The following is a 27,254-nucleotide window of genomic DNA, read 5'->3' on the forward strand; positions in this document are numbered from 1 at the left end:
TCTTTCAAATTTTTAAAGTTTTAAAAACATAAATTTAATCTCTAGAACATATGCCCTATTAAGGGGAAGATTCGGCCATTTTCAAAAGTAGGCTAAGCTTTGTGTTCAGTGATGTATATTTTAGGAATTCTCCACGTGGCTTAATGAGTATGTCTTCCTTGCTGTGAGAGGTAAGTCAGCCTTCATCTTGTAATAAGACCCCTTGGAGACGAGTCGGATGCTAAGGGACCAACATAGGGTGAGGACTAGCTCCTTTAAACAGCCTTTCATAATCTGGCCAGAATCGCTGAGCGCTATCAGGTAACCGTTTGAAGGAGACGCAAATGCCTAGAATGTTTTTCTTTTGCGAGAGAAGTAAATGGCCGGCTTGGAGAGAAAACTGGGGAAAAGGGTTCTTTGAGTCACCCACCGCTTCTGGTCCTGTCACCAACTCGGAGAATAGTCCGAGCGTGTGAGGTAGGATCATTTCTATTGTTATCCCGGCTGAGACAAAGGGGGAGGGGACAGTGGGCAACTGGTGCCCATCCTTTCGGTTGCGTAGGTTGTGGGAGGACAGGATGGCAGGGAGAATTTGTTTAGTTTGCTTGGGAGCCGGCTTCCCCAAGTCCATCCCGCCCCCGGCCTGGAGCGCTGGGAGGATAGATGCTGCGAGGCCGCCGCAGCGGCCTCTGCGTCAAGGGGCGGTGGGGCGGGGAGGTGCGGCGCCCAGCCGGGCGACCTGGCTCGCGTCCCCGCGCCGCCAGCAGCCTCCGCCTCTCCCCCGCAGCCTGCCGGCCGCCGCAGCTCGGGCGGGCCGGGCACGTGGGTGCCTCCGTCACACCCTCACTCACACACTCACACACACCCGCGCGCACGCACCGCGCGCCTGCATCTCGTGCTCTTTCTCTGGCGGACACACAGGCGCTCACGAGTCGCTCAGTGCCAGCCCCCAGGGCAGCGACCCCCACCACCCAGTCCCGGGGCCCGCCCTTGGCTAGCTGCTGCCTCTCTCCAGACGCCTCCTTTGCGGCCTGGGTCACAGCCACCTGGACCCAACCCTTCGACCACTGCTGCTACAGTCGGGACGTGGAAACAGCCAGAGGCGCCCGACCAACACACACTGACGGTAAGGACACCCTCCTACCGCTAAGGGCACGGCTTAGGTGGAGTGGGGCTCACCGTTGGGCACCCTGGAGCCTGGGGACCTGGGAAGGGAGCGGAATTGATGGATGGGTCCAGGGAAGGACTCAGGCTGTGTCCGGGGGTGAAGGGAGCACCTTCCAAAGCCCTGGATGGGAGAAGCTGGACTAGGCGGGCGACCCTCCCGGCTCCTCGTCCTGCACCTGTACACAGTCGGAGGGAGGGGGTGCGAGAGGCGGCGTGTAACGGGAAGCACATGGGTCGAAACGTGCCGCCATCCTTCCTTCTCGTCGTGAAAACTGCCCACAGCAACCCCGAGAGACCAGTCCTTTCCCAGTCAAGTCAGGTTGGCTGAAGGGTGGGGTCTGACCAGGGCAAATCAGAAAGTTGGGAGGGTCGGGACGGAGCGAGGCGCTTCGGAGGTTCTAGGTGAGTTAGAAGCCGATCCTCGTGCGGGTGGGCGGTGGGGCGGGGAGAGGAGCCAACCTCATTCCTCATTCGCTTCTGGTTGCTTTTGCAACTGCTTAAGGAGACTACCGAAGGCGGTGTGTTTTCACGTGACCCCAGTTCCCTTTTGCCTGAGGCATCCTGCGATAAATGGTCCTAAAGTGGGCCATTCTCCCGCACAAGGCACGTGGCTCCGGAAGAAAGCACAGCTTGTGTGTTCCTGCGCACCCAGGAATTTGAGAGTGTGGCGGTGAGGGTGCTGGTGCTGGGATTTCAAGGAGGATGGTAGGAATTAGAAACCCAGACCTTCTACGTTTCGTTAACTCTACCGTCTATGCGCGGCCTGGGCAGAGGACGGTTTTGAGAATAGGATAGACTTTAAGTCGTAAGGCGCAGACATACCAGCCTTGTAAACATGAATGGATCAAAAACGCCCGAGCCGTCCCGGGGACAGGTATGACCCTGCCGGGCGCAGAGGCCGCAGGGGCGGGAATTCTTTTCCGTTAGGCAGAGAAGCGGAGTTTGCCGCGCGTTCGCGGAGAGCTCGCGCTCCGTGGTGCCGAGCTCTCCTCTCCCCCTTCCATTCTCTTCCCTCGCAGGGAAATAGTGGAGTAAGACGGGGCGGGGTCCGCACTCGGGCGTGGTGACGTCAGCAGTGTTTGGGTGCTTATGCAAATGAGACTGCGACCGTTTCTCCCAGTTGGGCCGTTTCCCTCCAGGTCTTAAAGGTAGATCTAGTCTTAGTGTGCACCGTTTGTTTGGTTTCCTGCCCAGAAACACCGGAGGACTGAAGGGTTTACGTACTGTGCTGCATTTGGGCTCCTCATCGTCCAGTTTTTAAAGCTGTTCTATACCTGTCCTTTCCTGGTTGCTTTCCCGGACCACAAGGAACAATGTGTTTGCTTTAGGAAATATTCTCTGACAAACAACCCCATGGAGAGCTTGTTACCCCACCCAGTCTCATTTTTGCAAGAACGGCTCTGAGATACACACTTGCTTTTATCTTCCATACCCAGTATTGGGTTTGACAGTAGTAGGTATTTAATACTTGATTGTGAACCAAAGCGTGTGTGTATTTATCTCATTAAATTCATAGTATTCAACCATCAGAATCGCCTGTTTTATTTTTTCTATCTAAAAATGTGTTTTTTCTATCTACATGACCAATGATCCATGTATATCTGTTAGAATGAAATACATTACCAGTATATTATTGAATTCATTGGCCATTTTCCCCTAAGTGACACATTCAGTGTGTCCTCCCTCTATATGTAACTCAAGATTCCATATATTAATGGCATTAAGAAAAGTATTTATACATACTTACCTGGCAGGGGAGACACCATGATCACGAAGGTGGTTTTCCCAGGGCGAGGCTCATCCATTGCACTCTGGATGTGCTGACCCCTGCGATTCCTCCAAATGTGGGAAACTCTACTGCATAATTTGTGGTAGTGGGGGGGAGGACTGCGTTTGCACTTTCCCCTGTTTAAAAAAAGAAGAAAAAAGAAAGGTATCTATATGTATTTTTAGGAAGAAATGCTGTGTCATCCAATTAAAGTAAATAACAAATACTATCTGAATCCAGTTCAGGCTGCTGTAACAAATGACCATAAACCAGGTGTCTTATAAACAACAGAAATTTATTTCTCACATTCTGGAGGCTGGTACAAGATTAAGGTGCCAGCAGACTCCTTGTCTGGTGAGAGCCTCCTTGCTGGTTCAGGGAGGGTGCCTTCTCACTGTGTTCTCACAAGGTGGAAGGGGCTAGTTAGCTCTCCAGGGTCTCTTACTAACCCCTAAAGACTTCACCTCAAGGTAATACACAATCACCTTGGGGTTAGAATTTCAACGTATGAATATGGGATGAAAGGAGGATACAAACATTCAAACCACAGCAAATAGTAAAGAATTTATAAAGATAATAGTTATTTGAGATACCAATAATCAGATGAGATGCCTTAGTTGTCAGTTATTGAAAATTTTAAATAACTTAGAATAATTCCTAAAACCTAAGCTCTATAATCATTAATTTACCCAGTGATCACAGTTCAAATTTTACTGTGTGCATGTTAGAAAATAGGCTTATCCTGTCATAAAATAAAACTTTTATTTGAATTGGTAAGAAATTTGCATTCTTGTGAACTCTGGGGTTATCATTCAGGTAATTAAAAGATTATCAACTTGGAATGATAGATCTGAAAGAGAGTGTTGTGATCAAAATCTCTGAAAAATTTTACTTCTCAATTTACTTCTTTTGGAGAGTGTTTTAACCCCTTTAGTACTATATATGTACGCATGATTGACTATGTTAATATATTCCTATGCAGAGTCGATTTTAAAATAGTTTCTGAGCAGATGGCATTATCAACAAAAATCCTTGGGTGTAGTCTGATGCGTGAAATCATTCAGGGTTACATGGCAGGATCTTTAGATTTATTTCCAGTTTGCACTATAACTTAACTCCTAACTACTCTTCTGGATGTATTGAGTAAATAATTTTTAATAAACACATTTATCTGCTTATACATTAACTTTGACCAGTAATGATTATCTCATATTTCTCCATGAACAGTAAGCCCTAGAGACTGAGCTGCAGGGTAGTTTTAAGTGCATAGTATCATTTAATATAGAGCTATTTTCAGTCTTGAAGTTCAGTTTGTTTCCTAATGATTAAGGTGCTAAGGTAACCTTTCACATAAGATAGATTGTTATCTTTTAATAGAATGCTTAAGCTGGGAGCTTTTTTACCTCTCAGATTGGCAAAGATCAAAAAGATTACTCACTGTATTGAAGAAGGCTGAGGGAAGCAGGCACTCTCATGCTTTGCTCGTGGTAGTGCAAATTTAGATAACCTTTATAAAGGGCCATTTGCCAATATTTACCAAAATTATGAAAGCGTGTACCCTTTGATCAAACAACTCCACTTCTAGGAATTTATTCTACAGATATACAAATTTCAGGTATACAAACTTAGTTGCTTGAACATTGATGCAAATTATCAGAAATGGCCAATCTATGATATATTCATACCATGCACTATCATACAATCATTAAAAAATAAGCTATTGTATTGAGAGCAAAGTTTTTGAAGGCTTTTAAAGTGAAAACCAAGATGCAGAATTATGTATAGTATATAGTTACAGTTGTGTAAAAAGAACAAAGTTGGGTAGGGGGGAGAAAACACATATTAGCCTGAATATACATCCTAGTTTGAATATATATCAAATTTCTGTTGAGGACTTCGGTGACTTACAGAGAGGTAGGGGTGGGACTAGATATGCTGGGGAGAAAGGGTAGGAAGATATATTTCACTCTATGCCCACCATATTACTGTATTATTTGTTCTAAAGTAGATTTAAACATATTCTAAAGTGAAAACAATAGCAAATAAACAGCTCTGGGAGAACAGTATCCAGGCATCAGATGCTGTCAAATGAGTAAAGTATAAAAGTCAATGGGTGTTTTGTCTCCATGATTTTTGTAGTTTCTGAATTTATAGGAAAGTTTCCTCTTTTAGCATTCTTAGTGATAAAATTATATTAGAGCAGCAGATAAGATTTAGTTGATTCACTAAAACATGCATAAAATGTATAGTTTAGTGAATTGACTGAGGTTTTTTAAAAAAAATTATTTTAAGATGGTTATAGATTCACATTTTAGTTGTTAAGAAATAATTATATAAGATAATACGCAGTTAAAAGAAACAGAGAGTTCTTTTGTGCCCTTTACAGTTTCCTGAAAATGTAACATCTTGCAAGACTATACAACATAATCAGAATATTGACATTGATAAAGCAAAGTTACAAGACAGTTCCATCACTGTAACAGTCCCTGTGTTGCCCTTTCATAAACACAACCACTTCACTCCTTCCCTCATCCTCTCCTTAACTCATAATAACCACTAACCTGTTATTCATGTTTGTTGTTTTCTTTCCAAAAATGTTACATAAGTAGAATCATATAATATGCAACCTTTCAGAATTGGCTTTTCCCACTCAGCATAATTGTCTGTAGATTCACCTAAGTTGTTGTGTTAGTAGTTTGTTTTTATTTCTGACTAGTACTCCATGATGTGGTTTTACCAGAGTTAGTTTAACCATTTACCCATTAAAATGGCATCTGGGTTGTTTCTGGTTTAGGGTTATTACGAATAAAGCTATTGTAGACACTTGTTTACAAGTTTTATGGAACATAAGTTTTCATTTCTCTAGGATAAACAGCCAAGAGTTCAATTGTTGGGTTAAATAGTTGCATGCTTTGTTTTCTAGAGAGCTGTACCATTTTACATTCTCACCAGCAATGTATGAATAATCCAGGTTCTCTGTATCAGAATCTGGTTGTCCTTATATTTTGGCCATTTTGATAAGTATATAGTGACATCTCGTAGTTCTCGTTAGAATTTCCTAATGCCTAATAATATCAAACCTCATTTCATGTGCTCATTTGCCATCCAGATACCATGTTCAGTGAAATATCCCTTTATGGCCTTTGTCCATTTGCTGAATTATTTCTGAAGTGGCTACAAGTGAAGGGATGCTGGCAGCCCCAGAAGCTAAAAGAAGAAAGAACAAACTCCCCCCACAACCCGAGTCTCCCAAGGGAGTGCAGACCTGCCAACACCTTGATTTTGGTTCATTGAAACTGATTTTGAATCTCTGATTTCCAGAGCTTTGAAAGAATACATTTCTATGGTTTCAAGCCACTACATTTGAAATAATTTGTTGCAGCAGCCTCAGGAAATGAATACAGTGCCTAAATCTGAGTTGTTCTCAAGATGTTAATAAAATTTTGTGTTTAAAAAAAAACTTTATGTATTTAAAAAAAATTAAAAGACTTTTTGAAAGACTTAAGTAAGGTTTAAAATCTGTCCTTGGTTCATAGAAGTTAACAAAAAAAATACATTTCAACTTATGGGAATTACTTTATAATCACAACTAACTTTGAAATAATTTCAAGCACACTGGAAAGTGCAAAGGGAGCTCACCTAGCCTCCCCTGTTTACAGTCTGGTATAAAGTACAGAACATTATCAAAACCAGCATATCGTTACGCGTATAATCCATAAAGCTTTCCCAGATTCTGCAGTCATTTTTTCTGCATGTTAGTTCTTTGCAATTTTATCTCATGTATAGCCTCATGTACCCTTCGTCATAATGAAGACAGTGAAGGGTACCATCTCACAGAGTTCCCTTGTGCTCCCCTTTTACAGCACACCCACCTGTCCTTCCCTTCCCTAACTCCTAGCAACCACTGTTCTGTGGTTCATCTCTGTCACTATGTTATTTCACATATGTAATATGAATGGAATTATGAAATATGTATCCTTTTTGAGTTGCGCCCCCCCATTCAGCATTATTTCCTTCAAGTCCATCCAGGTTGTTATATGCATCAGTGGTTCTTTCCTTTTTATTGCTGATATGGCATCATATGGATGTACTCCGGTCTGTTTAACCATTCATCCACTAAAGGATATTTAGGGAATTTACAGTTTGGGGCTATTATGAGTAAAGCTTATATGAACATTTTTGTACAAGTTTCTGCTTGAAAATAAGTTTCTGTTTCTTTGGGATACATGCCTAAGTGTGCAAAAAGGAACTGCCAACTACTTTTTAGAGTGGCTTTTATTATCTTACATTTTTATCAGCAATATATGATTAATCTAGTTTCTTCACATCCTCACCAACTTTCAGTGTCATCATTTATTTACTTATTTTATTCTAGCCATTCTGATAGATGTGTTACAGCCCACCTTTTTGGGCAAAACATTACAGACTGTACATTGTGACCTTGTATTATCGTTTATAAAAATGTCCTCCTTTTGATTAACTCTAATTTTTGTTATCATTTTTGCCTAATGCAAATATTTTATGTAAAAGGGGATTTTATTTGCAAAATAAATGCTTAAGATGAATCCTGTATTGTTAAAAATGTTTGTATTATTTGTCAAAATCATTATTTCATTATGTTTTCAAATCTTGCCTTGTTCCTTTTGCAATTATTTCATAACTACGAACTTCTCAACATGTGCCACTTTTTTCTTGGGTGTTGCATTATGTTTCAGCGTTTTGTTTTTATTCAAATAGTCTTTACTTTTTACTTTATATATTAGAATATGAAAAATGTATTTCATTTGAATTTATAATGAATTTCATATTCAATGTTCAGAATTGGTTCATATTTAAAGAAAACTTTTTTCAGTAAAACTTGAACTTGTCCAAGTCAGGAAGATAAACTACTGTTGTTCTAGGTCTATATTATAGAATATTAAGATTGCCAATAACTAGCCAGTGCAGGCATTATCTGTTTGAGTTATCTCTCATATCTAAGACGCAAGTGCTTGCCTGCTATTTTAGGCTTCTGCATACTTTCATTGGAAATGTTAGTTAATATCTAATAGAACATAAATTTAAAAGCTGTTGTAACAATAGTTTAGTATTTAAAAAGTCTTGAAAGACGGAGTAAGAATTGCATTAATTCTATAGTGAATTATTTCTATTTTGAGTTAATTTTGTAGTGAAATTTTTAGCAAGACTAATCAATACAAAAGCAGAGAAAACACCTATTACCGATGTCACAGATAAAAAATGAGATAGGACTACAAATCCTATAGATAATAAAAAATACTAAGGAATATTATGAATCACTTCATGCCAGTAAATTTGACAATTCAGATGAAGTAAATTCCTCAAAAAACACAACTTACAAAACTAACACAGCAAGAAAAAGAAAGCCTAAGTAGCTATCTATCAATAAAATAAATGGACGTTTAAATTTAAAATATTTCAAAAAAAGAAAACTCGAGGCCAAGATGGCTTCATGGGTGAGTGCTGCCGAACATTTAAGGAAGAAATAAAACTACATATATTCTCTCAGAAAATAAAGGAGAGACCATTTCAAAACTGTTTACAAGTCCACCAAAAACAGAGAGGTAAAATACAAGGAAAAAAAATGACAGATTCACATTCTCATGAATATGGTTGAAAAAAAATTCTTACCAAAATATTAGCAAATTAATTTCAGTGATATATTAAGAAGGTAATACATCTAGACTAAGTGGAGTTTATCCCGTAATGAAAGATACAAAACCAATCAATGTAATACTCTATATTAATAGATTAAGAAGTTATATGATTATCTTAATAAAATCAGGAAAATTACGTGACAAAATTCATTATTCATGATTCAAAAAAAAATACTGAACTGGAAATAAGAATCTTTTCTAAACTGATAAAAGGCATCTATGAAAAAATTCATAATTAACATTGTAAAGTATGAGTACTTTCACACTAACATTGGGACATAGATGAAGAAGTCTACTCTTAGTATTTCTGTTCAGAATTTTGGTGGATTTCCCAGCCAGTACAATAAATCAAGAAAAAATTAAATGTAAACAATTAGAGAGTTAAGCTGTATTTACCAATGACGTATTTATAAAAATTCTAAGGGATCTTTAAGAAAAAAACAACTTGATTTAGTATTGTTGCAAGATAGAAAGCTTGTATTAAAAAATCAATTTTTTCTAGAGATAAATTAAAGCAGATACAAATAAATGGAAAGATTACCAAGTTCATAGACTGAAGAAACTCAATTTTTGAAAAATTCAACTTTTTTAAGATGTCAGTGCTACCCAAGTGGGTCTATTGAATGAGTGTAATCCCAATCAAAATCCCAACAAGCTGTTTTTTGGGGTAGAAATTGATAAGCTAATTTCAAAATTTATAGGGGAAGGCAATGAACCAATCTTAAAAAAGAGAAAAAACACATTAAACATGGTTAGGGTTTAGAACCACAAGTTAGAGATTTATTATGTTGATTTAAAAATGTTTTGAATCTAGTTTTAAGTGTTGAAGATAGATTTTTTTTTCTGAAAAATTACCTATGGAGATATTTAAAGCAAAACAAAAATGAGAAAAATGTCAACAATTCCAAAAGTAAATAATGAAACATTTCCAACGTTTCCTCGTGTAAGTCCTTAAGCAGAATAGATAAATATGCAAAAGGTGCATAATAGGGTTCTTTGTCTGCAAGCTGCAGACTGATGCTGGCTAAGAGGGAAAAAAAGAAATATTGGCAGGGTCACAGGGGTTCAAAGAAACAATGGGGTGCTTGGCAATAGGATGGAAAAGGGCAAGGATGAAAACACTTCTGGAAACTAGGAACCAGGATCCATGACTACAGTAGTAGTTACAGCCTGGGCGTAACGCCTTTGGAATTGAATGAGATGCCAACTTTTTGATCTCTTTGTTCCTATCCTCAAGATTCAAAATCCAGGGAAGGGAAATCTAACTGGACAAATGGGAAAGATTATTTTCAAAGCTTGGGCAATATTTCTCTCTTCCCTCTACTCATTCCTTTTACAATTTGACTTTATCACTCCTTCCATCAAAAAGAGGAGTTTTTCCATTCTGGAATCATCTGGGCTTAGCTGTGTAGCCAGTGAGACATCAGCAAATATGACAAAAACAGGCTTTACTAGCACTTGGGTGTTGGGCTTACTCCTTTTGGCTAGAGTTGGTAGTCTGAGCTTATAATGTGAACAAGTTAAAACTCGCATTTTGGAGAGACTGCATGTGGAAGAACCGAAATGCTCCAGCTGATAGGCTGCCTCCTACCAGAAAGTGAGTGAGACCATCTTAGACCATCCTCCGGGACTTGAGTTGGCAGATGAGTGCAGGAGTGACCCAAGCCAAGACCTGCAAAACAACTGGTCATCTAAGCCTAGCTCCAATTGCTAACCCACAGAATCATGAGTAAATTCAATTTTTGTTTAAGCTACTAAATTGAGATAATTGTTATGCAGCAATAGAAAACTGGTCTTCTTAAAAAAAAAAAGGTGGTGTTAAAACAATGTCTGAAATATGCAGCATTGGCTCTGGACTTAAATTATCCTTAATAGAGTAATACATGCCAAACCAGTTGTAATATACAACCATAAGAGAGACAATAATTATAATAATAAAAGAAACCATATCGAGTACTCTCAATGTAATGGCATTTAACCAAGCACTTTATTGTTAGATAACTAAGTAATTTAGCCAAGGTCATAAAACCATAAGTGATAGAGTTAGGATTTGAACTCAGTCTGTCTCTAGAACCTGGATATAAATGTTTGGCACCAGTACGTTTCTTCTTAGTAAGAAATATTAATTCCTACGCGATCCCATTAAAAGTGAATAAGAAAGATTATATGAAAACATGGAGGTTGGGGTCATTATACTTCTTTAGACTGAATATCATATTTAGAGAATATCCTAAATTGCTTTCTGTGAAGATGAGGACATTCTTATACCTTTATTTCTTTCTATCTCTTTCAATTTCTGATTTTGTTACGTTATTTTTGGGTTTTAATTTATATTTTTCCCCATCATAATTCTTACAGACTTTGAACCTTATTTCCTTGTTTAAATTAATATGCACTTCATGCACTTCCATCCTTTAACATGACTTCTCTGTTTCTGAGGTTTTTACTTTGTTTTCTCTTTTGGTTGGCTAAGTTTCATGATCACGTAGCCGGTCCCTCTTCCTTCCAGAAGGACTCATCAGATCTCTTATGGATGAGACTATTTGCCTGGGGCATTTATAATTGGAACACAAAGTACCTGAGTATAAAAATTGGAGAGCAAGTATTTTTTCCCTTAGTTTTTATAGAGATTGTTGAATATCCTGAGAAGTCTTTTTAGCTCCCCTTTCTACTTCTGCTTGAAATTCCTAGGAATCTTTATCCCAGTAATTTCTCAATGTTGACCCTTAGCTAACATGCATTATTATTATTATTATTATTATTATTATTATTTGAAAATACAAGTCTAAGGAACACTTCTGTTATTTTATCTTTTAGTATTTTGTGTTTTATTAATTCTATTATTTCCTGATATACATTCTACATTTATCTTTTCCTTATGTTTCTTCCCCTCTCAACTACTACCCCTCCATGTCCCTGTTTCTGTGTAAAACTCTTTGATTCTTAGTAACTAATCTCATAATAACTAGTGAATCATCTCCTCTTTGAATGGGGAGAGTTCTGTCTTGTCACACGGTGTGAAGAAGAAGTTAGTGTTGGATTAACTCCAATAAAATGGAGCATGGATTAAGTGCTCTGGGGCACTCTGCATCTTGAGTTCAGATTTAATCTCTGGAACAGTGGTTGTCACATTTTTTTTCTGTAGTATCAGTATATATTTTAGGTGTTACAATCCATAGTGTTTCTGCTGTTACAGCACAAAATTAGCCAAGGAACATATGTCAATATGAGGGCACGACCATGTTCCAATAACATTTAATTTACAAAATCAGTTGGTGGGTTGTATTGGACACGTGGGTAGTAGTTTGTTGACCCCTGCTCTCAGCTATCTGTTGCTGCATTGTAGATAGGAGGCCCTTACCAGATAATGATGAGGCCAGCTCATGCAGCTCCTACCTACAGGTGGAGGGCAGTAGATGGTAGCTTGTTGCCAAGCTGACTCTCACAGGAATGGGTGCTGCTAACGTGGCAGGGGCTGTGCAGTTACTTGATTTTGATGATCCCGCTGCCTACATGACCTGTAGAATCCCGACACTTCATCACCCACTATTTTCCTTCCTTCCTGGGCATTCCTGCTTCGTTTCTTTACCTACTTCGAGATGTAGCAACAGTAATACATTTTTGGTAATGGTCAATTACATTTTTTAATCTATGTTTAATGGATTACTTTTATGAACTAAGTTCTTCAGGCAAGCTTTGGAACTTTGATCTTTTGGAACTGAGTCTATTTGAAAGATAAAAACATTACATTTCAAAAAAGCCAAGTCTTGAAAATTTGAAATTAATTTGCCTTCCAAAATGTAGTCTCATATACTAATTCCTTATAAATCCATTCAGAAACTCAATTTATGTCTTTAGTTTTGGCTAATATGCAGTCTTTATATATGAAAGAAATGCCTCTGACTCAGTAAGTATAGGGCCTTGGAGTGAAAAACAAACAGAAACAAACAAATGTGTAATAATACAAAATATTTGTAGTTATTATACAATATTATTCTGTCATACTTCACTCAGTTCATTTATTTGACATTTATTTGAGAATGTGAGATTGGTAAAATAAAGTAATTCTCCAGACAGAGCTTAACCCTAGTGAAGAAGAGGTATACATTTTTTCCCCTGAGACTCAAATGTTATTGTGGAAATTTCAACATTAACTGCAACCACTCCATATTTTCCTACAGCCATCTAAGACAAGAGCAGCAGGAGGGAGAGGGTAAGAAACAGAGTGAGAAAAGAGAGGGTAAATTATTTTACTTGTAACATCATTAATGTACTATATGATCACCTTTTTTTTTTTTTGCTTATAATAGAAAAGGAACTCTAAATGCATGCAAACACATATTTAACATCCCTTTTTAAAATATTTATAAAATTATCTAGGATTATTGCATTATACAACCTGTATATATAGTTAAGTATATCTTAGGCATTTAAAATATTAACATCACGTTTAAATTTTGTTTACTTTAGACATTGATTTCTTTTCATACGAAACATGAACTTTGGGTAGTCTGATAGGAATTTTTAAATGTCAGCTTTGCCAAAAGATATACTGTGTAAATTCGTATGATTATTCATTGGATATATAAAACATGCAACAGTGTCTGAATATGTTACTTTTCATTTAAATTTTTTTTCCTTGCGAAGAATAGAAATGTATAGAAGAAATGCAACAATTCAGAGATAACTAATTTGGGGAAGGCTCATTGAGCAACACTATCTTTTAGATTTTTTCTTTATGAAATGATGTTTTGACTATAATAGTATCTCTAAACTTCAGCACATTTCTTACCTTTCTTTTTGTATAGAAAAAAGCAAAAGGAACAACAGACCACTCTTTACTGAGGAAACTAAGTTAAAAGTGATATAATCACTAGAAGGTACACAAGTAAGTAAGAGTCAGGACATAATTCCAAGTTTGTCAGATTAAAACAAATGCTCTTATCCATGTACCAGTAATTATGCCAACAGTTTATCATTAGATGATTCAGTAAATGTAGACCTGTAGATAATCATGTCTCACAAATCACAATTTCCTATACGTCAGGTTGTTTTCTTCCAGCAAAAATTATTTGGAAAATTAGCTTATTTCAGTTTTTTAATGGTTATATTTATTCACTTATTCAGCTAATATTTACTGTGCTCTTGGAGGAAATAATGCAAATTAAACAGACACAAGCCCTAAGCTCATGAAACTATTCCCAAATTCCAAAATGCCATGGTGATGGCAGTATTTTTCTTGAGTTTTCTGAGAGAATGTTCAGACAAATAAGAATTTTTACCACTTCCTGCATGTGGTTATGCAGTTCCTTGTCTGGTGTGGCCTTTCTCCATTTTTGCCCAACTCTAAGTTCCCTTTTATCCAACATTCCTGGTCTCTCCTGTTGTAATGATGTTGAGGGTATTTAAATTGTGTGGTATGGTGTAGTTATGTGGGATGTGCCTTTCTCTCTATCAGACATAAGCTCCTTAGAAGCCAATATTGTATGTTTCATTAATGTTTGTATCTGATGGGGTTCAGAGCAGGTTGCCCCAAGATTGCCCCTCTGCCATGGTGATTATTTTGGGCTGAAAACAATCAAAGCCCAAAAGACTCAAGAACCTTTGAACTGCCCACCTTACTGCCTAAAATAATTTAAGATAGAAGTCCAATCCCAGAAAGGAGCTACCACAATAAATAACTATAGTAAAGTATTAGGTGTGGTAGACAGGAAGAAACCCAACAAGGTCCATTTGATCAAAGCTCTCTCTGTGTATCATTGTCTTTCATGGCCTTTTAAACATTTGTTTACCAAACATTAACTCTTTTTTTTCTCTTCCTGTGAATTACCTTACTTTCCCTTGAAACTTGAGGTCCCTACTTTCTTCTTCTTAGCCCAGAATGATATGTGTGTGTGTGTGTGTGTGTGTGTATATATACACACACACATACACCTCACCTTGCCTTGCTGTCTTTGGAAATCTTCATACTTATATGGACTCCCCATGCAAGTAATAAATTGTATTTTCTCCTGTTAATCTGCCTTATATCATTTTAATTAACAGCCAAAAGAACTAAGAGGGGAAAGAGGGAAAATTTCCCCTCCTCCAATATGTCCCTTAATGCTCCATCACAGTATCAAATGAGTTCATGGATGATTATGTGAACAGAAGAAATTCTACATAAGACAAACTTTCAGGGATGGCAAGCAATTGTGTCTGTAATTCTATAAATAATAAAATAAGGGATGTACTTTAGTCAGAGAGGGGGAAAGGAAGAATTAAGAAAAAAGAGTCACAAAATTTTAATTACGAATGAACAGAGTATACATTATGCATTGGAGTTGATCTGAGATCAAAGTAGATTTTTGCAAGAAGGGAAAAAAAAAAGTTAGCCAGTAGAAAATATGTGTGAAGCTCTTGTGTACTTTACAGTTCTTACACTTCTGGAAATATTCAGCTCTGAAAGGTCAAGGACAATCAGACGTTTTATACTGTCCACTGAAATAAAATCACACAACGTGAGAGTTGTGAGTTAAGTTTCATCTGGGGCAAAATGAGGACTATAGCCAGGGAGTCAGCATCTCAGATGGCTCTGAGGAACTGCTCCAAAGAGGCAGTGGGGAACTCAGTATTATATATGATTTTAGTGAAGGGGGTATGTGATGTCAAACACACATTTAGGCAGGGGCCTGCTGCTAGTCAGAAAGAGCAGATGTCAATGTTAATGATTTTAGTGCTTTTCTAGATATGAGGAGACAGAAGAATTAGGGCTCATAAAATCTTCTGAAAATAGCTCACTATCTGAAGGCCTGTTCTGCCAGTTTTCCCAGAGCACAGAGCGCCCCATTCCTGATCTCCACCCTGAACTCCTTTCAGGGAGTGTTGGAGGTCAGTGGCTGCAGCAGCTCATGATTTAATCCAAGCAGAGTTAGATGGCAAGTGCTAACATGATCCAATCCTCATAGAGGCAGATGGCAAATGCCAATTTTTAGTTGGCAATACTCTGGAGGAAGAGTTTGCATCACAAAAATTAATAAGAAGAGGTCTTGGGGATTTTAAATATTTTCATCATTAAATCTTACTGTTCTTCAACTTAAAATTTTACAGGTACCTACAGAATATTGGATATACAGATCCAGAATCCATAAGACTTTATCACCTTAAATCAAGGATTTATTTGATAGCCTCTTCTGCCTTTTATTTATAACATATTTTTAAAAGAATTAAGAAATTTGCCAAAAGAGAATTAAAAAAATAATCCTACCTGCACTTTCCAATGCCTAAGAACAGCAAGGTGGTAAAAAGAGAATTAGACGATGAGGTTATTGAGTCTGTCAAAGACCTTCTTTCCAATGAAGACTCAGCTGATGATGCTTTTAAGAAGAGTGAACTAATTGTTGACGTCCAAGAAGAGAAAGATACAGATGCTGAGGAAGGATCTGAAGTTGAAGATGAAAGGCCAGCTTGGAACAGTAAGCTACAGTACATCCTGGCCCAGGTTGGATTTTCTGTAGGATTAGGGAACGTGTGGCGATTCCCATACCTCTGTCAGAAGAATGGGGGTGGTAAGTTTTTGCTTTCTGTTGTTTTTTTTTTTTTTTAAGTGACACATTGCTGAGTAAATTGCAGTTGATTACCTCAAATAGCTCCTGTTGTTACTACAGTGTCATTATTTTAGAAGCTATGAATTCCATTGTAAAACTAGGGAGACGCTTTGGTTGGAAGTGAGCTCAGCTCTGTTTTCAGTTTAGGTTTCCATCGGAGCAGGTGGCTTACTATGAACACTCAAGGACTGCTTAAGGTAATAAATTCTCAATTCTGTGGATGCTATTAAACATCCCTAAATTACTGACTTTTCTAACCAATGTTGCATCCCTTGTGCCTGTCAGTTACTCTCTTTGGAGGAAATCCTAAAGTTTAAAGACATAAAGATACAAGACAACATTGGTGAACAAGACAGAGAATTTTCTGTCCACAGTTTATTAACTCTGAATTTTAAGTTGTTTCACGCTTCAAAAAAGCAAACATTGTGTATAATTTAGAACGATTATAGTCTTCAAATGCTGACCAGAACTTTGTAGATCCAAGTAGAAGGGATTTAACCAGATAATTAATATAATGCTAGACAGTCTTCATCCTTAGATATTAGCATCCTTAAGAGGCTATAAAGAAATGAGCATTCTTAATTTTAAACAAAATTATCTGTATCAGCATGATATTTAGCTTCTTGTATTTGGACGTGTAATTTAATTACCAAGGGCTCTTCAGCAAAAATTGTCTTAAAAATTAAGAAAAAAATATACAAAGGAATAGATGGTACACATAGAATACACACTCTAGAGTACACAGAAATTAAACTGAATATGAAGCTAACTAACATTTGGGTTGTTACCCTAAAAATTTTTAATATTGAACTTTTATCTTTACCATTACTACCATTATTTTATACACACACACACACACACACACACACACACACACGGAAGCTGTTAAAATAACTATAGTTAAAAACCAAATATTCTGTAAGCAACATTCAGCACACAAAGGATAGAAAGAATATTTTCACATTTTATTACAGTTTATGATAGTTTTGCTGACTGAACAAAAACATGGTTTTATTTTTGATGTAGTTTTAACATGTAAATCAAATGAAATAATATAACCATTCATATGTGAAATGGTTTCCTCTTGGTCACTAAGAGATAAAAAGCTAAGGTGTTATAGTAACAAAATATGTTTAAGATCTTGCTTAATTAATTCACCCAGGGTCAAAACAACAAGTGTGCGCAAAAGTAGCCTGTTTGACAGACCTACCTAAAAGGTGAGAATCAACACATGACCTTGGTGGCGTACTACACAGCGCTCCCCTGGAACTGTGAGCTCCTTACCTACTCTATAACATCGCAGATGAATTACTTATCAGATCAGCTACAAGTAGCTATGTACTACCCTACTTTTTGCTTCTCAGAAGTCATCCCATTTGCAAGACCGGCAAAAGATGAATTCTGATTTTCAGACCTTTCCCTTTATAAGCCTTACCAGCCATACTCTTCAGAAAGAAGGCTGTTTTGGCTGAAAAGTCAGGTTGCTTTCCATTTTATATTTTTGTCCTGGTGAAGAGCTCTAAAGGAGTTCGTATTTAGTAATTAGTTGTTAGCAAAAATGACTACTCCTTATTTTCATATGTAAAGAGAGTCAAAATGTCCTTCCTAGTATTGTTTCCTTTCTTCTAATTACAAATACTCGAGAACAATATTATACAACACCAGTGGACTGCATGGTTGCAAGATGGCTCTTGGAGCACAAGGGGTGGTTCTCAGCATGCAGTATAGCATTGAGCTTTCCAGGTGTTTGACTGGCATCTTCTAGGTGTTTGAAAAAATTAAAAATTTTAAGGAATCAATTATTTTTACAAAAAATGAAGTTACTTTACCCTTTCAGTAAAATGACACCAAAACTATTCATTGATACCCTTACTTTTTTCATAATTATTTTTTCATCAGAAACTCTTTGTAGCAGTCAAATTCAGATTTCAAATACTAGAAAACTTAAAGTAATGAAATTACATTTTCTTTAACGTCCTGTATAATTATATGATGTAGAAATTAAAATATCACCTTTCATAAGGTAGTCAGCATTAGTGTATTCTCTACTGTGACTGTTGAAAATATAATCTATTTTATTTGTTCTTGTCTCTGTAGGTGCCTATCTTTTGCCATATTTAATACTGCTTCTGGTAATAGGTATCCCCCTTTTTTTCCTGGAACTTTCTGTGGGTCAAAGAATTCGGCGAGGAAGCATTGGTGTGTGGAATTACATAAGCCCCAAACTGGGAGGGATTGGATTTGCAAGTTGTGTAGTAAGTTTCCTGGTATGGTATATGCCATATAATTTTCACATGGTTTGTAATTGTATAGTTTGCATTTGAATGAAATCTTTGTGTATTTCTATTCAACTCTTTAATAATGTTTAAAAAAAACATTTGGACCTTGCACTAATACACAAAACAAGCTGTAAATATTAATGTAATTCAATATCTTAAGGCCTATGAGAGTCATCATTTTAGACAGAGAATGTGTTTTAAATAAAAATAGAATGAAGAGGATTTTTTAAAGTATTAAATGGGGTTTTATGCGTTTCATCTCAATTGTTTCAGAGGAAGGGGCATGAGAGGTTTCATGTAATCACATTATTTTATTTTGCAGGTGTGCTTTTTTGTGGCTCTCTACTACAATGTCATCATTGGCTGGAGTTTGTTTTATTTTTCTCAGTCTTTTCAGCAACCTCTACCTTGGGATCAGTGTCCTTTGGTGAAAAATGCTTCACACACATGTAAGATGTGTACCTGGTAGTGTTTTTTGTATTTAAAGATCATAAAGTTGGTAAAGGCAGGAGCTTTCAAGATGTTTTCTTTTTAAAAATAATATGGAAAAGTCTTCCAAAATTATTTTCACAACAAACTTTCCTTGACATATTCAAAAAGATAGAAGCTTGGTTTGATTTAACTAGCTCTTTCCAAGATATTGTGCTCCATGGACATTAGGGTTAAAATTTATAAGCCTTCATTGTTAACTTTGACAATATTTTATTTCTTACACCTTTCTTGATGCCTTACATTTTCATTAAAATAAAAGAGAACAAAAGGAAGAATGTGGATTGAAGGAATTGTTTTTAAGTCTTCAGTTCTATTGTTCTTTAGTTTTCTTATCATTTATTTTTATATGTTAGAATATAAAGAACAATTCCCTAGCAATGTCCAGTAAATATAAAACACAACTCACATATGTAATCTAAAACATTCTAGTAGCTCTATTTACAGGAGGTAAAAAGAAACAGGTGAAATATTTTACTTAACCCAATATATCAAAAATATTAACATTTCAACATATAGTTAATATAAAATGAGTAATGTAATAGTTCACATTTTTCTCATATGGTCTCTAAAAGCCCCTCTGTATTTTATATTTATAGCACTTGTCACTTTGGACCAGCTCCATTTCAAAAATCACATATGGCCAGAAGCTAGCATTGTTGACATCTCTGCCCCCAGGAAGTCAATCAGATAATTTTGGAGGCAGAAGGGGCCATAAACCTGATACATTTTAATTACTTTGATAAAAAGCTCGCCTATTCCTATTTTAGAAATGTGTAATAAGACACATTAAAGAAGATACATGCCTGTTGAATTTTTTTCGCGTTTTTGCAGAGTTAAGGTTTCACTGTGTGTTTAAATTCTTCTATAGAATAGTAGTACTTTTCTAGAAAGTGTTAAGAATTGATTTACAGGCTTACTGGGGAAAAAAAATGGTGCCATTGGTCTTTATAGCCTGAAGTGACTGTGTTACTTGTCTTTCTACAGTTGTAGAGCCGGAATGTGAAAAAAGTTCCGCCACCACCTATTACTGGTACAGAGAAGCACTGAATATTTCCAGTTCCATCTCTGAAAGCGGGGGCTTAAACTGGAAGATGACCATCTGCCTGCTGGTTGCCTGGGTTGTGGTGTGCTTGGCTATGATCAAAGGCATTCAGTCTTCTGGAAAAGTTAGTATGTCAGAGCCCCTTCTGATTCTGCTGATCATCACGCGTGGGCACTGCGCCCCCTGCAGCTCGGCTATAGTCTGTGTGGGCAAGCTGCCAGCAGTGCCTTGTTCTAGGCAGTTAAACTAAAGATTGTTAAAAAGTGAAGCTTTAAAAAATGTGTTTAAATCAAGGAAAGGACATAAAGATATAAGTGTTTTATAGTGAAATCTAAAGTCATTTATAATCTTTCCTTCTCTTTCATCAAGATCTTCTTTCACATTTTTTGTCAATACCTAAAAGTCCTTTATTTTTGCTATTTATTCAGCTGACCCTAATGTTTTAGTTCTTTGACTAGTTTCAATCATGGAAATTGGAAAAAGTGGTAGAATAAAGAATGTTTATTTGTGCTACATCAGTTATTTTTCTCTGCTGTAGGTGCTCTAAGGAGTAGTTGCATAAAAGATTTAAAAATAGTCTAGTGTGGAGTGTTTCTAAAAGATCTGAACATTAGGTAGTTAGGATAATGTCAACAAGAACTCAGAGTAATGTAAAAGACTTAAGGGCATGCCTGCCAGGGCAAATGGAAAATTTTATAAGGCTGTGGTTGAAAAAAACAGTAAGTGATTTCTAGATACCCTAGGAAGACAATCAGATAATTTTTTAAAAGGATGCATTAGTAAAGTAATTATTATTCACTGTTTTGCTTCCACATTTCTTTTTTTTTTTTTTGCCATTATTATCGTCACTCTAAAGCTCTCTATATCTCTTGTCTGGACCATTAGCAAGAATTAATTTTTGTTCTTCTCTCTGTCCTTTAATAACCCATCTCTACTGTTTTTTTTTTCCCCAAAGCACAAATCTGATCATATATCTTTCTTAGGCTAGTATATTACCACTTACTATCATATACTAGTAGTAAGAGTGGAATAATGGTAGTAGTGTTACCCCAAAAGGTAAAGACCCCGGTTCTTGTCATACCCATAAGACAAGTTTACCGTCGGAATATGCTACGTTGTGTAGTGAAAGATTTTTTAAAAATTATTTTAAAAAGGCAAAGTACACCTCCAAGAACAGGAGGTGGGCTGATCCAAGGGAGGAAAAGTGGCAGTTTTTGTTTCCCCTTTCTCTCAAACCCTCACTTAGAAGTGGTCTCTTGAGTGGTTGACGGCTCTTGTCCCTGGTCCCTGGAATGCCTAGTCACGTTTGGCCTCTTCGTGTATGTCCTTACCCATGGTATACATAGGAAAACCCTTGGAGGGGTGAAGGGGAGGGCCAAACTGCAATGTTAATTATAATACAATGAGCACTGGGTTGTGTCCGTTCAAGTCCTTCCTGCTGTGGCGCAGTCGTGGCTGTCGGGCTCTAACCGGTTTCTTGCTGGTGCTCATTTAGAAGTGAAGTCCATTTATGCTGCAGGCGGGCACAACGCCATCTTCCGCACCATCCTCCCTCTCCTCCACCTGTCTGCCCGGTGCCCCCACTTATCTAACTACCTAACAGTAGTAGCAGAAGTAGTAGTGGTGGGAATAAATGATGACAGTGACAAAGATGATTCTCACAATGATCAGAGCAAAAACAGTAACGGAAGCCAATGTTTATTTTATGTTTATTTTGCTCTAGGCGCAGTGATAAGTGCTTAATATACTTTATCCCATTTAATTCTAAACAAAACAAAACTCTAAGAAGTAATTGCTAGTCTCAGACTGTTTTACAGATAAAAAACAAGTTTGAGAGAACAGATAACTTGCCCGAAGAATCATGGCTAGTAAGTGCTAATACCCACAGTCAAACCAGCTCTGTCTAAATCTATGGTCCATGTTATTTCCTGCAACATTATAACATCTCTCATTGCGATACATTTTTTTCCCACCACATAGTGATTTCTGTTAGGACATAAGTCTGTTTAATTCATCTTTGCTTCCTTTACTTTATGTTGATTAGAAAGGTTTGAGGATATTTTTAACTTGTAAATCACAGCTGATTTTACATGTACCTTCCTGATGGACCTTCTACACCATTTTTCCTTTGCAGAAATGAATATGGTAGATAACACACCTGAACATCTTTCAGTCTGTTGTGAATATTAATGTAGTCTATGATTAAATAAGTTCAGTTAATTGGCTCAATTTGATGTGTCTTCTACGATGTCAGGGCCCCGCTACAGTCAGGTAATAAATAAAGGAATAGATTCTTAAGCTAAATCTAACCACATTTATATGCTTCCTAAGATATGTCATTTGGTAGAAAGAAAACCAACTGCGGTCAGCTAGAGAAGTCCAAAATTCCTGTGTTCAAGTCTTACTGCCACATTTTATTTCTTCTTGGTCTGAGTATTATCATTTAAAAAAAAAAGCCATCCTTTTCTCACCACAGCATTTGGGATGTTTTTCTTATGTCATGTAATATAACTTTATCTAGAAAAAAATTAATACAACTTATATACTATAAGTACCTTATTTATTTCTTATTATGAGAAGGCTTCAAGGAGAGGGTAGCTTTGATAGAAAGAATTTAATAGGTACAGATGAGGACAAAGCTGTAAGTAATGTGAACAAGATTATGACAGTCTAAATTGTCACAACAACTCCTCATTCTGGAACAATGAGCTAAATATAATAAGAAATTTATTGGAAATAAATGTAAAGCTCTGCCGAACAAAAAAGTCTTTAAATAAACATTCACACAAGTGCAGTACAGAGAAGTATGGTTTAGGGGTAATAAGGTTTAGGGGTAGTTTGTGGGAAAAAAAATTTTAAGAGGATCTAGCAGCTAAGAGAAAAGTCAGCTTGCAGTTTGCTTGGCCAACACACACACACACACACACACACACACACAGAATGTTAATTTGAAACTGCACGAACTAGAAGTGGGTGTGACAGTATCATTCTTTGGTCCAGGTAGGAAAACGTCAGCTGAACCACACCTATGACCCTGGGTTTTACTGAAATCTTTATTCCCTCCTTTGTTACGGAGAAGAGATACCTCAGGCTTCTGAATCACAGTCTTCAAATAGCTGAATGAGAAGAGAAACAAGCCTTATTCTGTGTGTTCACAGAGAACAGAATGATGATCAAATATTGAGGATTATGGAGGGTGGGAGGTGGGGTAAGTCTTCAAAGAAAGGAAGACTTTACAGGAATCAAGCCTGGTGACAATGAAATTAGTGGTAGAGAGCTCAGCACTACTGGAGATGGTCCAACAGGGGTTGTGTGTCCATTTATTAGAGCCTCTGAGAATGGGATGCCTGCCTCAAGGGGGAGGCTAGAAATGAGAAGCACTACGCTTTCCTGTAACTCTGAGGTAATATTTTCTACCAGTCCTACTTTGCCATTATTCCTGCTACTGTGCTGCATTAGCTTGTTCAATCTTCCTATCAGCTAGATGATTTGCATGTTCTTAGACTCACTTTACTGCAAAGTTCAGCTTAGAAAGAATAAATAATTGGCCGGAATTAAGCAACTGATAGGTGGCAGAGCTACAACGAGGCTATGAAGTACCCCAGTGTGGTGTGACTTTTACATACAATTTGTACAGCTTGTGAGGGATGACGCTTTAAGTGTCGGTTGATTGCAGATATTAAAGGATCTACAGACACTGGTAAAATGACAGTTAACTGATGGTGTGAAATATTTGAGGATTTTTAGCAGTTCACTGACACATCAGATCTTTAGAAAGATCATTCTGGTAGAAGTGGGGGTGATGAGTCTCAGAGATGAAGAGGAGAGCTGGCAGGGAAGATCCAGAGACAAAATGAGGAGGAGGCAAAAGGTGACGTGTCACTGAGGATGGAAGCAAAGGGACAGATGTGAGGTTTGGAATCAGGTGGACTTGTTGATCAGTTGGTTATAGAACGTGGAGGAAAGAGACATATTAGGGTGTGCTTGAGTTGTTTAGCCTCTACAAGTACAGGAAGAATCATTTCTTCCCTTCTCTCCTAATTTGAAATTGCATTAAAAATATACGAAGGTACATCATATTTATTGGAAAAAAATCAGAAACCATCCAGATTATTTTAGCATGCAACCTTCATTTTCATTTTTAAAACAAGTTCATTAGTGAAAATCACTTAAGTCACTTTATAAAGGCAGCATATTTGAATTCTGTTTAAAAAAAAAGACAAAAAAAGAGGGTAAGCTATTCCGTGCAAAAGTGAATCCATGCTTCTGGCTAGCCTCAACAACTGAAGAATGATAAAAGGAATAGCTGTAATTCAAGTGAGAGCAAGGCTACGTGAGTAGATGCCTAGTGACAGAATGCTAAAAAAGTTGGCAGGAAGGAAAAAAGTGCTCCATCTGAAAGCATTCTGGTAAAAAGAAGTCAAGAAAAGTGGATGAATGGATGTAATTAAAGAAACTGTTTTGAAGTGATTAAAAATTATACTTCTTTACAACTAATTCCATTAAAATGTAATTTTTTTAGTGAAATATTGGTTCCTAATTATGCTGAGATTTTTATTTGTAATATTTTTTTCTTAGAACGTTTGAATAAAATTATAAAGCCTGAAGAACAACAGAAGTGCAAATGACTGTGTTGATATACCTGCTGTTAGTCGACCGCTGTTACAGGATTCACTATCTCTTACCTGCCAGAGCCACCCTCTGCTCTGGAGGTTTTTTCTCCAGTCTTCCCAGCCTCCCTCCACTCCTCCCCTACAAATACCTTCTATGAGCCAGCAACTGTGTTAGGTGTTTGGGACTTGGCAGTGGACAGGAGAGAAAAGGCCCTTGCCCACACAGAGCTTATATTCCAGTAGGGGAGGCTGAAAATTAACAAGGAAAACACATAAATAAGATCATTTCAACAGTGCTAAGTGCTATCGAAACATAACAATGATATCATGGAAGGTTCATGGGGCCTGGGGAGGGCAGCTGGAGGCATATTGGATGGGAAAGAGGCATAGCCTTATTCTGCATGGTTTGGGAAGACTCGAGAAGGTGAAGAATGAGACAACAAAGAGGAGGAAGTCTTGCGCAGATGAGGGAGATGAGTGACTTGGACCAGGGGCATAGCCCTGCTCTGGCCCGGAAGCTAAAGAGCTTGGTCTCTTGACAGATACCAAGGGCCTGCGGGGCTACAGCCGAGCTGGGAAAAGAGTGGTGGGCCAGGCAGGTAGGCCCACTAGTGTAGGGCTTGGCAGCGCAGAGGGAGAAAGTCTCGTTTCATGCCAACCATATTAGAGATCCCTGGAGTGTGCTGAGGAGGAAACGAGATAACCCAAGTGGTTGTCAGGAAACTAGGAGAATGTTACAAACAGTGCAGGACCACTTCTTCCTGCTTGACTTTAGCAACTGGATGGTTAGGGGGAGACAGAGATGGGGGGACAGCTTTGGGGGAAATTCAGCAGTTCTCTTCTGGACCCAAAAAGTTCTAGAGACCACATGGAGATGTCAAAGAGGCAGTAACTGTCTGGTTGGGACAATTGCATAACACACATAATCTTAACTATGGAAAAGAATTTAATCGTTAGTGTGTCTCATGTATTTTTATTTCTCTTTCTTTGCAGATCATGTATTTCAGTTCTCTGTTCCCATACGTCGTACTTATATGCTTCCTAATCAGAGCACTCCTTTTAAATGGTTCAATTGATGGCATCCGTCACATGTTTACCCCTAAGGTACGCACTGTATTTCTAATTAGGCTTATGAGCACAAAGGCTTTACGTTTATAGTTAAAATGTTCCCACAGTTAGATTTAAGAGATAATTGCTTCTAACTTATGTTCACTAGACTGGTAAATTATAGCTGTTATGTTAACCAGCCTACTAAAACCAGAGCTTTTAGATATCTACATATATCCACCTCTCTCCAATTTGAAATGTCCCATTTTAGTGCTACAGTAAGTTTTAGTTTTTAAACTTCAAAAATTCCTCTTTTATAATTAATTAACTTCCCATTTTTACACTGATACACTTTAGAACTTTTAAATCTTTACTCTTCCTCCTCTATTTCAGTGATTTTCAACCTTTTTGTGACATGGACCCCTTTGAAAAAAAACTGATAATGGGATCTTCTTACCGGGAAAAAAAAAAAATGAACGTATTAATTTGCTTAGTGTCTCAAGAGGTTGACAGATCACCTAGTATCTCTGGACCCAGATTAAGAACCCTACTCTATCTAAATCGTGTCTCAGACAAATCCAAGACTTCTTATTTTGTTTTGAGGTTTTATATCTTCTAGAATAGTATGTATAGTAGTGCATTTGGGAAGTTCTGTAACTTTTATAAATGCATATACATTTCAGGCAAATCCTCAATAGGTCTCCTAAAAGGCCTGGAACTCAGTCTCTGTCATTCAGCTTGGAATTGACCTCAACACTGAACACATTGAACCTGATTAATAAATTTTTGTGGACCTGTTATATTCATTTGACAGAAAAAAAAAAGGTTTGAGGTGTATATATTTTGGTTATCCACTGAAATGAAGTTACACTTCGTATTAGTTTGCTAATACGATCATAGGCAGATACTGAGTTATAAAAATACAACTTCAAAATTAGTTCAGAAATTGAAAGTTACCCAAAGGATGAATGTGTAGCCAAGCATCTTGCTGAGGGACTGGGACACAAGATTTAACCTCCCTGGAATTGTCACTCCTGGCCTCTGCCTTGATACTGTGTAAAAGACGCTTGCGTTCTTTGGGTTCTAGTTCCAACTTGGTGTTCATTCTCTAGTAGCAAAAATGTTGACTTTGTGATCTGATTTTCTTGAATAGTTCAAAAGTCCTGTTTAACATTTAGAGTTAGTAGAACTCCTCAGTGAATAACTGGTTTAGATTTATGAATTTTGGCTATGTTTTAATTTAAATCAGTCTCAAATGGGCCATACTTAATAACCAAAAACATTTATATTTGAAAATTAAAAAGTTTTCTGAGTTTAAAATAACTAGCTTTGGTATGAATTTCTGGAATAGCACGTTTTTCTAAGTTGTGACATAACTTTCAAAATTGATTTACGTATATATTTTAATATTTAAATACTTTGATTTGACACTTTCTCATGGCCCCAATTTTTAAGATTGTAGCACTATTAACATTTTAAACCAGGACTGGGGATGTCTATTAAAGCAGGGTTAATTATTTCTTCACTTCACTTTCCACAAACTATTAAATGGCCAGTGTAGGATGTGATAATTATATAATAACAATAAGAAGTTGTCAGTTACTTT

At 37.3% G+C, this 27,254-nt stretch overlaps 1 protein-coding gene and 1 non-coding gene across 6 annotated transcripts in view; both read left to right on the forward strand.

The window, feature by feature from the left end:
* The first annotated feature begins 249 nt into the window (after window positions 1-249).
* Window positions 250-27,254, forward strand: part of SLC6A15 (solute carrier family 6 member 15) — a 42,154-nt gene continuing 15,149 nt past the window's right edge. The window contains exons 1-7 of one of the 5 annotated variants that reach the window (XM_072973314.1): window positions 250-456; window positions 901-1,105; window positions 15,679-16,136; window positions 18,273-18,430; window positions 18,777-18,903; window positions 19,931-20,112; window positions 25,595-25,705. In XM_072973314.1, coding sequence (XP_072829415.1) covers window positions 15,848-16,136; window positions 18,273-18,430; window positions 18,777-18,903; window positions 19,931-20,112; window positions 25,595-25,705 — 867 coding nt within the window. In that variant the 5' untranslated portion in view covers window positions 250-456; window positions 901-1,105; window positions 15,679-15,847. Of the gene's footprint in view, window positions 457-651; window positions 1,106-13,397; window positions 13,478-15,678; window positions 16,137-18,272; window positions 18,431-18,776; window positions 18,904-19,930; window positions 20,113-25,594; window positions 25,706-27,254 lie in introns of those variants that run through there. The other 4 variants (XM_072973315.1, XM_072973316.1, XM_072973317.1 and 1 more) reach the window with 4 other exon arrangements.
* Window positions 2,886-3,054, forward strand: LOC116282730 (U1 spliceosomal RNA). The gene has a single exon (XR_004192311.1). It is a non-coding gene; the product is annotated as a U1 spliceosomal RNA (small nuclear RNA).

This window comes from Vicugna pacos, chromosome 12 (genome assembly GCF_048564905.1).
Source record: "Vicugna pacos chromosome 12, VicPac4, whole genome shotgun sequence".
Lineage (NCBI taxonomy): Eukaryota > Metazoa > Chordata > Mammalia > Artiodactyla > Camelidae > Vicugna > Vicugna pacos.